This window comes from Chiloscyllium plagiosum, unplaced genomic scaffold (assembly GCF_037043375.1).
Source record: "Chiloscyllium plagiosum isolate Xiang-an unplaced genomic scaffold, Cpla_swu_hap1 HiC_scaffold_3, whole genome shotgun sequence".
NCBI classification, from domain to species: Eukaryota; Metazoa; Chordata; class Chondrichthyes; order Orectolobiformes; family Hemiscylliidae; genus Chiloscyllium; species Chiloscyllium plagiosum.
This window is the reverse complement of record NW_028270141.1, coordinates 102,403,205-102,420,526: the sequence shown is the minus strand read 5'-3', so window position 1 is coordinate 102,420,526 and position 17,322 is coordinate 102,403,205. Positions and strand designations below refer to the sequence as shown.

Genomic DNA, 17,322 nt, shown 5'->3' with positions numbered 1-17,322 from the left:
AAGGAGATGCTGCTACACCTCAGCCTCCCCTGCTGCAGCTGTCGGGGCTGCTCGGTTTGGCGTCATTTCCTCATCCTATTCTTCGTTCAGGCTATGGGACAACAACGGCAAGATGTCGGCAGCAAGTACTTGTTTTCTCCTGCTGACTCGTGTAAAGCTGAGGAGCACGGAACTAGTAGGTGAAGTACTCAAGATAATTTCCAGAATAAATGATGTCTCCGCGATATCGTGAAAAAATGTCTCTGAAATGCCTCCAGATGTGTTTCAGAGCTTATCCTCAAAGCCCCAGCTGTGATGGTGAAGATCCATTTAAGTGGTGCTATCCCGTTAAGTAGCACTTGAACTCACTATCGACTGTTGGGGTAGGACTTTAGCGAAAGCGCTGTCGACCCTGCAGCGCCCCTTCAGTGAGTGCCGGCAGGCAATTTCAAAGCCAATGTCTCAAGGCCGCCACACCGAGAGTGCGCTACAATGCCACCAGCAAAAAGCTTCTTGCTTCAGCGTTTCCCCGTGTTTCCGCTTAAAGATCATATTTTAGTGCTTGAAGTTTTCACCAAAGAACCACACGACGAAAACTGGTCTAATCTATTCACCAACCGTGAAATTCATTTCATAGACAAATGGATATCTCTGATAGCACTACCAATAGCCATCGGGTGTGAATGGGATCTGGGGGGGGGGATTGCCCAACGCACTAACAGTCTGTTGCTGAAGAGTGATGTGGATTGTATACTCTGTCCATCCGGCCAAAGCTGCTGACCCTTGCCAACCTGCCTGGGATCAACAACCAGCCGAGACTCGCAATGGACGCGGGAGGTCCCTGCCAAACCATGTGGCTTGGTTACTAACAGGTCAGGGGAAATCCAATAAAGCGATTCTGTTTCTGGATGGTACCTGAAATCTGAAATTCGTCACCTCGGCCAGAAACCGGTTTAGCCTCCCTGCAACTTGGCAGAATAGACTTTGCAGAACGTAACCGCGTTATTGTTAAGAGTCGCCTCGAAGGTAAAGCCTACAGCCGCCGTGCCTCTATGTTACCGAGGCAACATTGTGCTTAAAAGGTTTCCTCGGCTCATTTTTTAAAAACCAGGACAATTTTTTTTTGCACAGGGTCAGCGATTGAGCCTGAACTCCAAGGATGCTGAGCTGGTGCAGATGTTTGTTTTCTTTCAGTCCTGACTCAATAACAAGAGATATCTCCTGCTTATCCCTTTAGTGGGGGAAATAAACAAATCATTACGGTTGTCACTTGGTTGCGTCTATTGTGGAGGTTGGGATCTGTAGAAACAGCCCAAGCATGCGGTTAGACATACACAATAAATATGACTGGCCTCAGGTGAGAAAGAATGTAAGATGTACCCACACGGCTCCAGACGTTTAAATATAAAGCAAACTTTTATTTACATGGTTTGAAAAGACCTGCGGTTAAAGAAAATATATATCTTTTATATGATGCTTCCTTACACGGCAACTGACTGTCAACGCCAGTGCTGAAATTCAACATACCTACATTATCTTGCACGACATTAAAGTCTGTCACTATTACAAATGAAGGCGTTTAAACCCCTTTTTGGCACTTTGACCAGCAAAGTACTGGAACAATATCGACATGATAGGAGTGTAAGAACATTCTCCTGTGATAGAGCCCAGGCTGAGATGATTACAGGGCCCGGCCGGCTTTTAGCTCATCGTTTGTCCATTTATCAGCTTCTCGTTTATCCTCCGGCTTCATTTGAGCGGGAATTTTCTTTTTGTCACGACGCCGTAGTCCCACACAAACGGGCCGTGTTCACGACCTCTTTTAGCTCGTTCTCTGGTTTCCCGGCCACCATGAACGGCCACGTCTAGAATAGAAAGGAAAGAAAGGTTGGTGCCATTTGTTCAGGACAACAAGAAATCAGAGGTTCCTTAGCTGGTCCGGTTTCGTTTCTTTTCCTTTTACATTACCCCTGATCTAAAGAGTTCATAAAATGAAGCAACAAACCAACAAGCTTGCAGCTAAAGAGATGAAATATCTCCATCCAAGTCTAATCCCAACCTGTCCAAAGTAGTGCTATTTATACATCATTGTCAGAACGTTGATGTGGAATCTTTACCAATAGAAGACAATTTTCATTTAGTGCGAACATTGGGGAAAAGATAAAGCAACCGGATGAAACAAGAAGTGAAATCGAGTTGTGCTTATTGTCACATCACATTATAAACGAAGATAATAGGAACATTAATGCAGCTTAAACGGCTACCTCAAACACTAGCATAGTTTAGGACAACGGAAATATTGTAACTTCAAATTTGGTTTCTTTCATGACAGTTTCTATTGAATTTAAATTGCTACAAATTTAAGTTCGTATCTCTAAAGTAGCAGATCACAAATATTTTAGCATAGAACAAATTGCCTCCAGGCATCAAGACAGTTGGAATTGAGACTGAGTGGTACTGACGGGCTGCAATTCAACATTCGAAGGAATCAGTTTAATCGATCTGGTTCCTGGTTGAAACTGGTCTGATCTTGGATTTTGACAATGGGAGACAGCATATCATCACATTCCACTAATTTCAAGCCTCCATCGTGTTCTTAAATCTTGAGTAAATGAAACCAAGGATTTGTTCACAAAATTCACTAAGATATTTCAGGTGAAAATTTGTTTAACTTGTATCGATTTAAACACTACACGGGAATAACTATTCCGGAATAAGATGATGTTGGTTACGAACCATTACAGCTGTAGTGCTTTTATATTTATCGAAAAATTGTTCTATTAAAATTGAAACTGAATTCTCTAAGAGGTCAGTATTAAGAATTGCTACTCTGTTCATATTTTCTTAAATGAACAGGGACAAGATCTGATGGGAAAACACTAGTTTTATACATTTTGACCTTCACAGAGATCTTCGGTGTAATACAATTGGAGCGCTCCTTTGTTTCAGTTAACGAGAGTATGCTCAAATGATTTTTCATGAGATTTGAGTTTGAAAGATGGGTTGAATTTTGCCATTTTAACCGAGAAACTGCAAATCCGCATTTCCTTAAACACGGGCGAAACGGTTAAAGTTATCACCCTTCCCACTTTCTGGAACAGCCTCCTAGGAATTCATTTTGTTCTCCATTACAATGAGCTAATCTGATTTCCCAAAACGATTCCAGCGGGCAAGATAATAACCACTGCTGCGTGTCAAACAGATATTGTAAATGCCCCGCCATTTCCCAAATATTCAGCGGAGTTCCACAACATCTACACTCAATGCTTTTCACAAACTTCCCTTTGGTTTTGTTACAATTCCTGCAGAGGTTACTACCGTTGTGCAGAGGGGAGAGAAAAGCACGAATTAAGATTATTGTTTAAATGAGACACAAGAAAATTCAAACAATTCGGCCCCAAACCTACGGGATATTAAAATATTTAAAATTCATTTCCACCCTTCAACATTTGACACCAACTAGCTATATCAATTATTATTTAATTAAAGTTGTGTGTAACTGGCAGTTGAAAATGTAATACAGTATTTTTTTAATTGGGTAAAGTTTATGTACTGTTTTACATCTCTCCGCTTATACTGTGGAACCACACTGCCTCACCAAATATTTTATGTCAAAATCCTTTGCACTTATTTGGAACTTACCTACAATATTTCTCCAGTAAATCTACACGGGATTACATTTATTTTCTATCGCTATTGTTCAATTTAACCCACGTTTCGGTACCTCCTCACTTTGGGAGCACCGTCTATGTTTCACATGGATGTTGCAAGACTCATTCGCTAAATTGACACGATCAACCTCTGCAATTAGTCAGCTTCTCTTTTACCTCGTGTACGGAGCACACTAAACTCCTCACTTCCGGCAACTGTGCTCACATCAATTATTATTATTTTCTGACCACAAAAAACTGCAATAATCTCAGTGATTTTAAATGGAAAAAGACTTTCTGCGTCGGTGAGGCAGCGTGTTCGCTGTCTCCGAGTTGTCGAGTAGAAACCCGGGTCTGCTTTTCTGGCCGCCTTCATAAATACAAAACTGCCGAGTAATCTAAGTACACAGGGATTGCGATAGAGCTCCCCGAATAGCCTACTCTATTCAGTGATACAAACCGATTCGCATCATCCCTCTCTTTCGTACACGCACATACACAAGCACACAACACACAAATATTGATATCCATCCACATAATCACACAGCCCCCAATCCACAAAATCACACAGCCCCCAATCCACAAAATCAAACAGACACCAATCCATTTAATCACACAGAACCAAATTCCCATAATCACTCAAAGCCCCATCCACATAATCACACAAACTCCCATCACCCCCATGCACATAATCGCACAGACCCCAATTCCCATAATCACACAGCTCCCATCCACACAATCACACATACCACAATCTCCATAATCACACAAACTCCCATCCACATAATCGCACAGACCCCAATCCCCGTAATCACACAGGCCTAAATCCCCATAATCACACAGCCCCCCAACCATATAATCAGACAGATGTATACACAAATTGATGCAAACTTCTTCATATACCCACGTGCATATACATTTACTTATATAGGTCAATATAGCCTCATATATGAATGGACAGAAACATCCATATTATGTACTCCTTAATATATATATTTAAACATACACAAAACTACGCAATCGTTAACTACACCAACGCACCACACACAGACAGACACAGGAGTAAACCTATGTTGTTTAGAAGGTGGGATCCTACCAGGTTTACTGGGTGTATGTAGCCATTCTCATACTTGTCGTTGGCTAGAATCTGTCTGAGGTGCGCTATGTAGCTGGATGCCAGCCGGAGGGTGTCGAGTTTGGAGAGTTTAGTGTCTGGTGGCACCCAGGGTAAGGTGGTTTTGAGCCTGGAGAAGGCTTTACTGAGCACCCTCATTCTGGCCCTCTCCCTAGCATTTGCAGCGTTACGCTGGATCTGTTTCCCTTCCTGGGTCACCCCATTCAGAGAGGATTTCTTGGAGGCCGTCTTGCGGCCCTTTCCCGAAGCCCCCCTGCCTTTCTTTGGGGACTCGTGCTCATAGTTGGAGCTGTCTTCATTACTGTCGTTGGAGGTGCAGAAATCCTTGTTCGATTTCCTCTTTAGCCCGTCGCAGTCGCCCTCTGCTCCCAGCACTTCCATTTCCTGAAGGTCTTCTGCATCGCTAACGGACCCAGTGGACATGGTACCGCCAGGATCTCCTGCAAAGTTGGCGTTCAGAGATAGAAAAGGCGATGAGAAAGTTCGCAGCGTGTAGCTTTTCCAGTTGCAGTGAATTCCCCTCGACTCTGTTTGAGTGAAGACCCCGCGATTGAGATGCGACACCCGGAATTTATCTCGGCTCACTTGGAGGCGGGATCTCGCCGTTTGAAAGGAGGGACAAGTCGATGTTGACAAGCGCTAGACCCGCGCAAAGTCCATCAAGGAAGATTAAAGAAAAATCAATTCTCTGTGGTTAACCTGGAGCACTCACCAATCAGCCCCCGTTTATATATCGTGGCATTCACATGCTCTGAGTTATTCCGTGAAGTTCAAGACATTTATATTGAAATGCATGGAAAAGAAGCAATAGTTTAGTTTCTGTATTTAATTGCACCGAATTATCAGCTTTTGTGTTTGGTCTCGTTTCCTGAAAACTTTCTTCTAAAGTTCTGTCGAGTTGACATTTAAATATTTCTGCTGTCCAGGGAGATTCTCTGTTCCATGCTGGAGTTGGCCGTGTAGGTGACAGAGTATCACTTACATCCCCTTCCAAGTGATAGAGAAGGTAGGGCTGGGAGTCAGTAACAGGGTCCTTCACCCTGTTCACTCGACAGCAGACATTTCATTTCTAAAGAAAGCAAGGCGCTGACAGATTTAGTTTAAAAAAAACACAACCGCCAGATCCTATAAACTAAACTTAACAGTTTTATCTGACTATGAGAGAAATGACCTGGTCAGTCATGTGGGTGCTGCTTGTGGGATCTTACTGTGCACTGGTGGACTTGCTGCATTTGCTTTCGGCGCGCGATTCGAAAGGACCTGGGGTAGTCTGAGACCACAGAAGGCGCTATATGAGTGCAAATCTTTTTGAAGTTATGGCGGGTGGGATCCGACAACCTTTAATTATGGATGAAGTTTCAAAACTGTACCGTTATTTCTGTTGGCGGATAGGCCTGGGATAACATGGTGTCCCCATGGTGTATTCAGCAGCGTTGTCTTTATATGGTGGTCCGAGTTCTTCCAGGACAAAAGCCAGAACAATTTCAGGAGTTGGAAATGTGTGTGTGTCTATGTCTGTGTGTGTGGGTGTCTGCCTGTGTGTGTGTCCCTGTGAGTGTGTCTCTGTGTGTGTCCGTGTGTTTGTATCTGTGTGTGTGTGGGTGGGTGTCTGTGTGTGTCTCTCTATATGATTGTGCACACAGTGCGGTCTCAGTATTTTGTTTCATCAGCTAAAAATGCAACATGATGGCCCATCATTAACGCTGATTTGGATGTTACAGTAAACTCTCTGACATAGCCAGCTTCACAAAACAACAAGACAAGGCACTAGGAGTGAATGATGTGAGGTCGCCTGCTCGCTATGCCTAAAACTTTAGCTGGAATATCTGGACTGCTGAACTGTTACAGAGAAGCATGGCAGGGGTGAATTCACCTTGTCCCGTGTCTTCACATCAATGTCTGTTCTGGGTGACAAGGAAATATAGATCTAGAACATGCCGCATGCTGTGGGAAACACAGACTTTCCACTTCGCCGCTCATCGTTTCCTGATTTCCACACTTTTCCTTTCCTGCCTGACATTGTCGATTGAATTTGGAATGTCCTCACACACCTTGCTGCTGCTGCCTGAGTTGCTCCCTGTGTGACATGCTGCAGCTGAGCGCTGTGGGAATATATCCGCAGACCCAGTGTTTTATGGAATGTAAAACGACGAGGCAGTAAATTCAGCAAGTGGAAAGGCAGCGGTGCGAGATTTATGAAGCCTGTTTTTCTCTGTTCTTGGACTTGTTTGTGCAGGTGGAGCTGGAGATGACTGGCCGCAGACAAGATTTATGGCAGAAGTGATTGATTCTGTAAACGAAAAGAAGTTCCCAAACTGTGGAGATTAATAGCTCATCATCAGGTTCACTCTCGGCCCGACGCACCGAACCCAGAAGGATGGAAGTGACATGGGACTGTTTCTTTTTTATTCCTGAATTGGGATTTTCACTTATCCCGATCTGATCAGGGCTGTTCGACCCCTGTTGTTTTAAGTTTAGCCCACTGTGAAATGGAAGTCAATTGTTTAGGAAGGGTTCGTGTGACGGGAAGGGGCAGCGAATGTTGTCCACTGGATAACGACTTAACCTGGAAAAGACGGCCTGGTTATATTGGGATGTGGTGACCATGAAACCCAAGAATTATCAGGCAAGGAGAAGTGTTTTAATCGAGAGTCGAGGTGAACTTATACTATAAATGCAACCAATGGGGTTATGTATTTAATAAGCTGAGTATCGATACGAAACACTGACATGTAAGCTCTACTCTAGGCAGTTATCCGAAGTTCCTTGGTATGAACTCCAGGCAATGAGCTCGATGTGAAATCACTGAACTGGGTCTGACAGATTGGCCAGTTTGTAAATTTCCAAGTCGATTCTTTGGAATCCCATGGCCTTAAAGTGACAAATTATTCGCCGTTATTTGAGAACCATGCAGAGTTAAACAGCTTCGGTTTTGTATTCTCGTTTTTTTAATTTAGGTTTTGAGGCCTGGAATATTTCTGTTGAGCGAATTGGCTGCTGGTTCTGAGTTTGGAGAAGCGAATTGGTGAAATCTGACCGAGTCTAAGTTGTGCACTGAGTCCTTTTAGCTTACCTTGCACTGCACTTCAGGAGACTGAAAGCGATTGAGTCTGCACACGTTTCATTCGCAACTGTCAATGACTTCCTTTATAAAAACACATGCAATTAATATCGCATAATTTGCCCCTGATAAATCTGCATTCCACTCCCTTACTTAATGAACACTGTCTAAATGTTCACTGATGTTATATCTTATGATTTTTAGCGATGTCATTAGCGAAGTGATATCAGGTGGTGCGTAATTTCCTCTTCAGCCTGTCATTTTTGTGTTCTGAGCTAGTTATTGTTTCTTCATCTTGTCATAGTGCAACCCCATCTTTGATTGTTTCCTTATTTCTGTGATGCATTAATGGAAAGCTTTCCATTCTCGTCAAATTTTATCATTTGGAAGAGAACAAATCATGTTACATTTCAATTGGTCTTAGCTTGAACCTCCGATTGTCATAAACAGTAACAACAATGCAAGGTTTGTGAAGGTTTGTAGCTCAGGTTGAGATTTAGGGTGTAGGTTTGCTCGCTGAGCTGCTGTAGGTTTGATATCCAGACGTTTCATTTCCTGGCTAGGTAACATAATCAGTGGCGACCTCCAAGTGAAGCGAAGCTGTTGTCTCCTGCTTTCTATTTATATGTTCCCCAGGAACCCCATCCAGGAGAAACATATAAATAGAAAGCAGGAGACAACAGCTTCACTTCACTTGGAGGTCGCCACTGATGATGTTACCTAGCCAGGTAATGAAATGTCTGGATATCAAACCCACAGCTCAGCGAGCAAACCTATACCCTAAGTAACAACAATCTGCATTGGTACTAATATCTGGAATCGCTTACTGCATGATGAACATATCACGCCATCTTCATTTTATCGCTTTGGATTATAATGCAATCCCGAGATGCAGAGCACTTGACAAATACTGCTTCCTATGGCTTGCCTTCAAAACCCCAAATACCAACAACAGATGAACTGCTTGTGCTTCATCCAAACTATCCTAGTTCAACTTCTACCTCTACTGACTCAACCACTCAGGCTTAGGAACAGCAGATCCTGAGAGCACACTAATTCCAAGTCTCATCGCTGAAATAAAACTCTTCATATTTCAGAACCTTGACCCTCACCTTCAGTTATATAATCCTATCCATTATGCCACTCCACATAATTTAAATAGCATGACCAGAGTACAAATTGTTAGTTGTTCATCTTCAACTGCTGAACCATTAGAATCACATGACTGTCCCAAAGCTCTCTTTTACTTTGGGTTGGCTGCTAGTACCTGTCATGTCTCTCCTGAAAGCTTTTCATCATCTGGCCAGACTCCTCCTCAGTCTCATTCTTTGTTTTTGTTTGTTGTGCCTTGGGATGCTTTGTTGCACTTGAGTTATATAAATAATAAAGATTGTAATTGTGAGAACGCACATGTTGAGTAGCTATTGACCTTCTGTTGGCAGCCACTGAAGAATCCTATGTGTAACACTCCTAAAGGTGAGACTGATCATTCTTATTTAATTTCTGCAAGACACCTTAAAACAGGCATTGAACTCCTCCCCCACACTTAAATACACCTCAGGCCCATTCTATCTAAATGCTAAGGAGGCCTGAAAAGTTTCCTGATCTAAAATTGGCTTGCATAGCTCTCTGCTGTTCTTAGAACACAAGCTATTAGTCTCTGAAATTTGCTTGGCTGTATCTATTTTATATCCACAAACTGGGTGCAGTGAGTCACAATTTTACCTCAGATTCCAAATAAATCCTAATTCATAATTTTTTGGAATTATAATATCTTTCTTTGATGCCCCAGCAATTGCTCAAAGTCATCAGAAATCCACACTTGGTTCTACTTGAGAAAGAATACAACTGTCACTTATCAACTTTTTCCATTATGTGTTCAAAGATTGATATGAAATATTATATGTATCCATAACATGTTGCTTGGAAACAACTTCTGTAGACTGTAATGTATTTGTTATAAATGGGCTATATTTATTCCCGTTTTGAACATTTGTGTTTCAAGGAAGGATGTTTGCTTTGGATGATGTACCTTTCAATCTGGAACCTAAGCTATATCGCAAGTTAGCAAATCAGTTGAAGAGATCACATTCCCTCCCCATATTAACACACCATGTAACACTTGGCACTTATAATGAACTCCAGTAGAGGTCGGGAGCAACTTTAGCTTAATGCTCGGCATGGATTTGATGGCAGGGTGGACTCTAAGTTGAAATATTATATTAAGATCAACCTAAGATCCACCTTGAATTGGATTCAGTTCTTTCACAAAAAATTGAACGTTACCTTAAAGAAGAGATAAGATTGCATTCAGAAATCTAAATCCCTCTTTCTTGGCATAGGATTAATGAGATTTTCTGTGCACATTGCAAATTATAAATTTAGAAGACATCTTTGTGGTAATATGCTACATTGCTATAATCATTGAAAAGTTAATATATTAGCAGCTAACTGATTATCTTAACATCACTTTTGATTCCTTTCTGAGAGCTGACAAACCATTGTCACTGAAGGTGAGTAATGGAGTAGCATTGATAACGTTGTCAACCTTGAATGCCCCACAATCATAGCTAAAGAAGAGAGTTGGGAGTCAAAGAATAATATGAAGGAAACAAAGTTATGACAATATTTCAGCATAATTATCTAAAATCATTCTCTGGGCAGTTTTATAGGTTTGTTATAATTCTGCTATAAACTACACTTTTTTGCAAAATTACTGACCTCAAAAATCAGTAATTTGATGTATATTGGTATACTCAACAGGACTCACCACATAAACAGAGTAGCTGAAAGAGCATGTCAGATGCGAGGAATACTGCAACAAGTAACTCACCTCCTGAATCGCTGAAGCCTGTCCACATTCTATAGTCAGGAGTGTAATAGAATAGTCCCCACTTGCCTGGATGGGTGGAGGTCCAACAACACTCAAGCAGCTTGACAACATCCAGGACAAAGCAGTCTGCTTGACTGGCACCATATCCACAAGCATCCACTCCCTCCACCACTGACGCTCAGTCGCAGCAGTGTTTCCAATCTACAAGATGCATTGCAGAAATTCATCAAATTTCAGACAACACTTTTGAAACCCACTTTTGCAGCTAGCTGTAACTCTTGCTGCTGATGTTGAAAGTGTTCCACAGTTAGTGAGAACTTCCTTAATTTGCTTTGCTGTCATGCTTTGCTCTGCAGCCATTGAAGGTATCTCCAAAGTCAAAGAAGCTGGAAAAACCACTACAGAAGTGTTCAGTTACAAAGTAGAGTGCTGGGTCCCGTCACAATGAAGCATTTATTTCCCACTTGTTGATTCTTGTACACAGGACCATTTTTAAAAAGTTAATAAAAACTGTCTCCTTTTTTAATGGTCCAGGTTACACTTCTGACCCACACCCACAGGTGATAAGACAGTTAGTTTTTTTGCAAAATATATGCAATCTAATATACTACAGAAGGTATCTCAAATTATAGAGTAATCTCCAACTTGGGCCCATCCACTGTTAGCCAATGGTGGGTCCTAATTATGGCCCCAGTAGGCTAACCCTGCAGATTGAGTGTCAGAGCCAGAGTTAATGTATGCAAAAACCAGACCAGTTCTAGAATTAGGTCAAAACAATGACTGCAGATGCTGGAAACCAGAGTCTAGATTAGAGTGGTTCTGGAAAAGCCCAGCAGTTCAGACAGCATCCGAGGAGCAGTAAAATCAATGTTTCAGGCAAAAGCCCTTCATCAGTTCTAGAACTAGTGGCAACCTTCTCATCTCATGGGATGATGCTTTACGTTGGGGTCACCAACTATAATAAGCATTGCTTGATGTGATTCAATAGCCCCACTCTAGTATGGCAAACCCTGCTGTACCTTCTTCTGAAAAAGACAGTGACCTGAGAAGGTGTACCATTTGCTGGTCTTCACATCCTCTGACTCTATTCTTGGCCAGTTGATCTTGTCATTTCTGCTTGCCCCTTCCAATGCCTTTCCAAAGGAGAGGGACAACAATTGCTAGTGCCAATATCTGCTATCTTCATATCTCACTTGGAGGTGTTCTTGTAATGGAGCTATGGACACCTAGGATGTTGTGATCCTGTGACTAGTTTACCATTTACAACATGCTTGGATTTACAGCAATCATCCAACATGGCTAAGGCAGAGCAGACATTATTCACTTAACAATGAATCTTTGTTAGGAAGCTGTGTACATCAAACAAAGAGTGACAGTCGCAATAACTGTACAAATCTGCAAATTCTACTACCTAGAAGGACAAGAACAGCAAGTATATAGGATCACCATCATCTGCAAACCACACACCGTCCTGGCTTCAAACAATATCACTGTTACTTCATCATCACTCAAATTTCTGGAACACCCTTCCTAAAAGCATTGTGTGTACTATACCTGGCTTCCATAGATTGCAGTGGCAAGTTAGCCCAGTTTATAATGTGCCCTGCCCCTTAGGGAAAATAAAACACAACTTTGTTTATTAAATGCCAATTGTTCAATGGCTGTTATGGAAAATTTGACTTCATGCACTATGGAGTGACCTTCAGCAATGGAACTCAGACACATTGTTAATACTGATTTCAGGCAATTTGGAGCTGCATCTAATTGTTTTCTACCTGGCCTTGAACTTACTAATGTTGCCTAAAATGGAAATCATTTTGTTTCCCAGTTCTACTATCCATCATTTTGAAAAGCAAAAATATAAAGAGAAGTGCATTCCCCCACATAACTCAAAAGTTTTTGATCTCGCTCCACTCACAATGACATTTGATCTTTGCACATTTTAAAGTAACATTTCCAAACTTGCCAAGTCAATTAGAAATGAGATACAGTAATAATTTGAACTTTCACTGAATATTTCATTTATTTTGAGTTCCTATTTGTGACATTATATCATTATTTTAATGTTAGAAGGGATTGTTATGGATGTGAGTTCACTTTGGTTGAGTATTAGTGACTGATTTATTGATGACAAGTGAATAAACAAAGCTTATGCTATAATTCTACGTAGAACGGAACTGCTACAGCATTAATCTTCAACTTGTCTGATATTAAAATGTTTAGTAATTCTGGGACAAAAACACTCAGATTGCTAGGTTTACATTTAACACTGTGTTGCTTTAAAGCTGTGCACTCAGACTTCAGCACACCTGCCACATAACTAGCTCCTCAGTCACTAAAAAAGATATCTAGACCAACTTAAGAGAGGCCGCCAAATGCTTCTTCTGCTCTCCAATTAATTACCCTGCCCTTTTTGATGATAAACCATTTCCACTTTACCTTTTGCTCCCACATCCTCAACTCCAATGTTGTGAGTGGTTGATAGATGCTTTTGTCCTTTCACAAACTGAATCTGTTCACTCTGGTGTCTCCTCCCATGGATCAGCCACCTTATCACCTATGCTGATCTTCTGTAACAGCATAAGAAATAGAAGCATTATTGGGTTATACAACTCTTTAAGCCTATTCCGTTATTCAATACGACGAGGCTGAACTTCTACATCAGCTCCATTTTTGTTGCTTTCTTTACAAATTCATTGACTCTTTGTGCCAAAAAATGCATTGAATATACTGTTTCCCATTTATCCTGCAATCCCTTACCTTAACCTTCATACATCCTTTTTACACTTTTCTCCCCTGTACTCACCAAACATACCAGCTACTCAAGATCATCATCCCTCCTGCTCCTTCAATTAGCTTTCAATGTAAATAACCATATAACTAACTTCTCAGCCTATGAACTTCTTTAAATCCTATTTATTCCGATCTATCAGCAAAACGTCTGCTGTATTGTCTCCTCCTGACCTGAATGAGGTTTAATTCTTCTCTTAATAAAAACTGAAAAAACTGGGGATGCTATAAATCAGAAACAAAAACAGAAATTGCTGGAAAGGTCTGAGAGATTCTGTAAAGAGAAATCAGAGTTAATGTTTCACTTCTGAGGAAGGGTCACTTAACTCGAAATGTTAACTCTGATTTGTCTCCACAAATGCTACCAGACCCACTGACCTTTTCCAGCAATTTCTGTTTTTGTTTCATCTTCTGCTTAATTGTCTTGAAAATACAGCTCAGCTGTAAGATTCACAGATACGGGGTGGCTTTGTGATACATATTTAACTCCACAATCACTAGGATTCCGATAGTAACTCCTTATTTGATGCCCACTTGTGAATGCATAAGGACATTATTCCACTAACATCACTAAGACTGAAGCTGTTGTGCTTAGCATACATTATTGCTTTGTAATCTTTCCCAGTTTCCACTCTCTCCCAGAATGGACATGACAATGCCTAACCTCCACATTTTGATTTAACTTGAGCTGTGCTATAAATTCCATATCACGGGCAACTCCACAACATTATTCACCTATGCCATTATTTCACTGTCACTGCATTGGGAACATTCATCCATTCCGTTCTCACTTCCTCAGCACCTTCTTGAGCTTCATCATATATAAACTACAACACATCCAAAATTCTGCAGCCTACACGCTGGTATCAGACATATTCAGATGGAACCACCCCAGAAATCCTGAATCCTCTTCTATATCTTACCTTTCAACAAACATGACACATTTTCATGGTTCATTGACAATAGCTTACTGATCCTAAAGGAACAAATACTTTTAATTTACAGGATATGCTCTGTGACTGCGATCCTACATAATTCAGTGATTATAAATCTGTCAAATAACTTATTTTTGCGTGGAAGGTAGAACAAAGTAAAAGAGGAAATGTAAATCACTGCTCAATGCTATAGAGATTCATATGAGCAACTTTGGCACATAAGCGATTGGCGAACATGATCCTCAAGGCAGCTCATGCATCATTGGTCCCTGGTGTCTGATATGCTCTATACCACTGTTCTCGGTGTCTATTTTGCATCAAATATCTTTCCAGCTCTACGGGGAGTTATATTTTGCATCCACACGAGGGCTTCAATGGAGCACAGGAATATTCTTCAACGATGACAGAAAGCATGGCAACTATATCTACCACAGCAGACATCAATCTCTTGGTGAGAAAACAGGAGCATAAAAGGTGTCAGAGTCCCAGACATTGAATGATATGGGCTTTGGAAAGAAATTGTGTGAAATCAGCAGTGAGGAGCTTCTCAACATTAAAAGCAAAACATCTCATTTTCCAATTTCTTGCTAGCGAGTGGTGAAAGGCCTATTTGCATAAAGTGACCCCTTATTTTATGGAGTTTCCCATTCTCCCATCCACCAGATTGAAATTGGACACTGACAATTTCAGACATGAAATCTGAGCTGGCACTCCAGCTCACTGCTTTCTCCCTGCCCTTCATCTTGGACATCAACCATCAATAACTCAGGGGACATTCAGTGGGCAGTGACCATACACGCCTCAATCCACAAATCCTGATTTCAGACATATACCAGCCTCCCCACACCCTCATTACACAACTCTGACCCTCTTGTAAGATGGTTCTGCACTTTTGTGCTGTACTTCAGGGCCCACCAACACCTTCCTTTACAATGCTGCTGCAAAGCCACAATACTCACAAGGACTGGAATCCATCTCATGGATTGGACCAGATTGCATCTCAAGGATTCTCGCTTGCTCTCTTAGCGCCAACTCACTTTACACTTAGTTAGATGCTCATAGCATTCCTGGTGTATCATGTCTTTTGTACTTACCCACTCAGCCACACCTTAAATGCTTACAGTACGTCTGTCTTGCCTTGACAGACACAAATCTAAACAGCTTGTCAGGGTTGTGAAAAGGTTTACAAGGATGTTGCCAGAATCAGAGCATTTGAGTTATAGGGAGAGCTTGTATACACTGGGGCTGTTTTCCCTGGAGTGTCAGAGGCTGAAAGGTGACCTTATAGAGGTTTATAAAATCATGAAGGGCATGGTTATGGTAAATAGACAAGGTATTTTCTCTGGGGGGGAGGGTTCAAAATTAGTCAGCATAGGTTTAGGGTGAGATGGGAAAGATATAAAAGAGACCTAAGGGGCAATCTTTCATGCAGCGATTGGTGCATGTATGGAATGAGCAGCCGGAGGAAGTGGTGGAAGCTAGTACAGTTTGAAGGGATATGGGCTGGGTGCTGGCAGGTGGGACTAGATTAGGTTAGGATATCTGGTCGGCATGGATGAATTGGACCGAAGGGTCTGTTTCCGTGCTGTATATCTCTATGACTCTATGACTCTACACCAGTAAACAGTCACGGATATTGGTTTGTTGCTATCTTAATGTGCGATGTGCTATCTTAATCTTCCACCTGCACCATGTGCCAGCAGTGTACATGGTAAATACACTGCATGTGCATCAACTATCAACCAACAAGCCATGTCTCAAAGTCTAAGGGAACTGCTACATAATTAAGGACATTTTCTTTCTCTCATCTTCCTCACACAAATTCATTGGAAGTGTGACCAATGTATCCAATTCTAGCAGGGGTTGTCATCGTTGTGGTTGTGATGCAACAAAGTCTTAGAGAAATGGCAGAGGAATGGATTCACCACCAAATCCAAGAGTAGTGATAAACGGCTCCATTTCGGAATGGCAGGCAGTGACCAGTGAGGTACCGCAGGGATCAGTGCTGGGACCGCAACTTTTTACAATATATGTTAATGATATAGAAGATGGTATCAGCAATAACATTAGCAAATTTGCTGATGATACTAAGCTGGGTGGCAGGGTGAAATGTGAGGTGGATGTTAGGAGATTACAGGGTGACCTGAACAGGTTAGGTGAGTGGGCAGATGCAGTTTAATGTGGATAAATGTATGGTTATCCACTTTGGTGGCAAGAACAGGAAGGCAGATTACTACCTAAATGGAATCAATTTAGGTAAAGGGGCAGTACAAAGAGATCTGGGTGTTCTTATAGACCAGTCAATGAAAGTAAGCATGCAGGTACAGCAGGTAGTGAAGAAGGCTAATAGCATGCTGGCCTTCATAACAAGAGGGATTGAATATAGAAGCAAAGAGGTTCTTCTGTAGATGTACAGGGCCTTGGTGAGACCACACCTGGAGTACTGTGTGCAGTTCTGGTCTCCAAATTTGAGGAAAGACATTCTGGCTATTGAGGGAGTGCAGCGTAGGTTCACGAGGTCAATTCCTGGAATGGAGGGACTACCTTACGCTGAAAGACTGGAGCGACTGGGCTTGTATACCCTTGAGTTTAGAAGACTGAGGGGATCTGCTTAAGACATATAAGATTATTAAAGGATTGGACACTCTGGAGGCAGGAAACATGTTTCCGCTGATGGGTGGGTGCCGAACCAGAGGACACAGCTTAAAAATACGGGGTAGACCATTTAGGACAGAGATGAGGAGAAACTTTTTCACCCAGAGAGTGGTGGCTGTGTGGAATGCTCTGCCCCAGAGGGCAGTGGAGGCCTAGTCTCTGGATTCATTTAAGAGCTCTCAAGGATTGTGGAATCAAGGGTTATGGAGATAAGGCAGGAACAGGATACTGATTAAGGATGATCAGCCATGATCATATTGAATGGTGGTGCAGGCTCGAAGGGC

General features: G+C 41.8%; 1 protein-coding gene across 1 annotated transcript; it reads right to left on the bottom strand.

Annotated features, from left to right (window-relative positions):
- Positions 1-1,376: 1,376 nt before the first annotated feature.
- tcf21 (transcription factor 21) lies at positions 1,377-5,324 on the bottom strand. The gene is made up of 2 exons (XM_043686623.2): positions 4,726-5,324; positions 1,377-1,844 (listed from the first exon to the last, which is right to left on the bottom strand). Exons 1-2 carry the CDS (start codon positions 5,185-5,187, stop codon positions 1,755-1,757), a joined length of 552 nt encoding a protein of 183 aa, XP_043542558.1. The 5' UTR covers positions 5,188-5,324; the 3' UTR covers positions 1,377-1,754.
- Between the last annotated feature and the right edge of the window lie 11,998 nt (positions 5,325-17,322).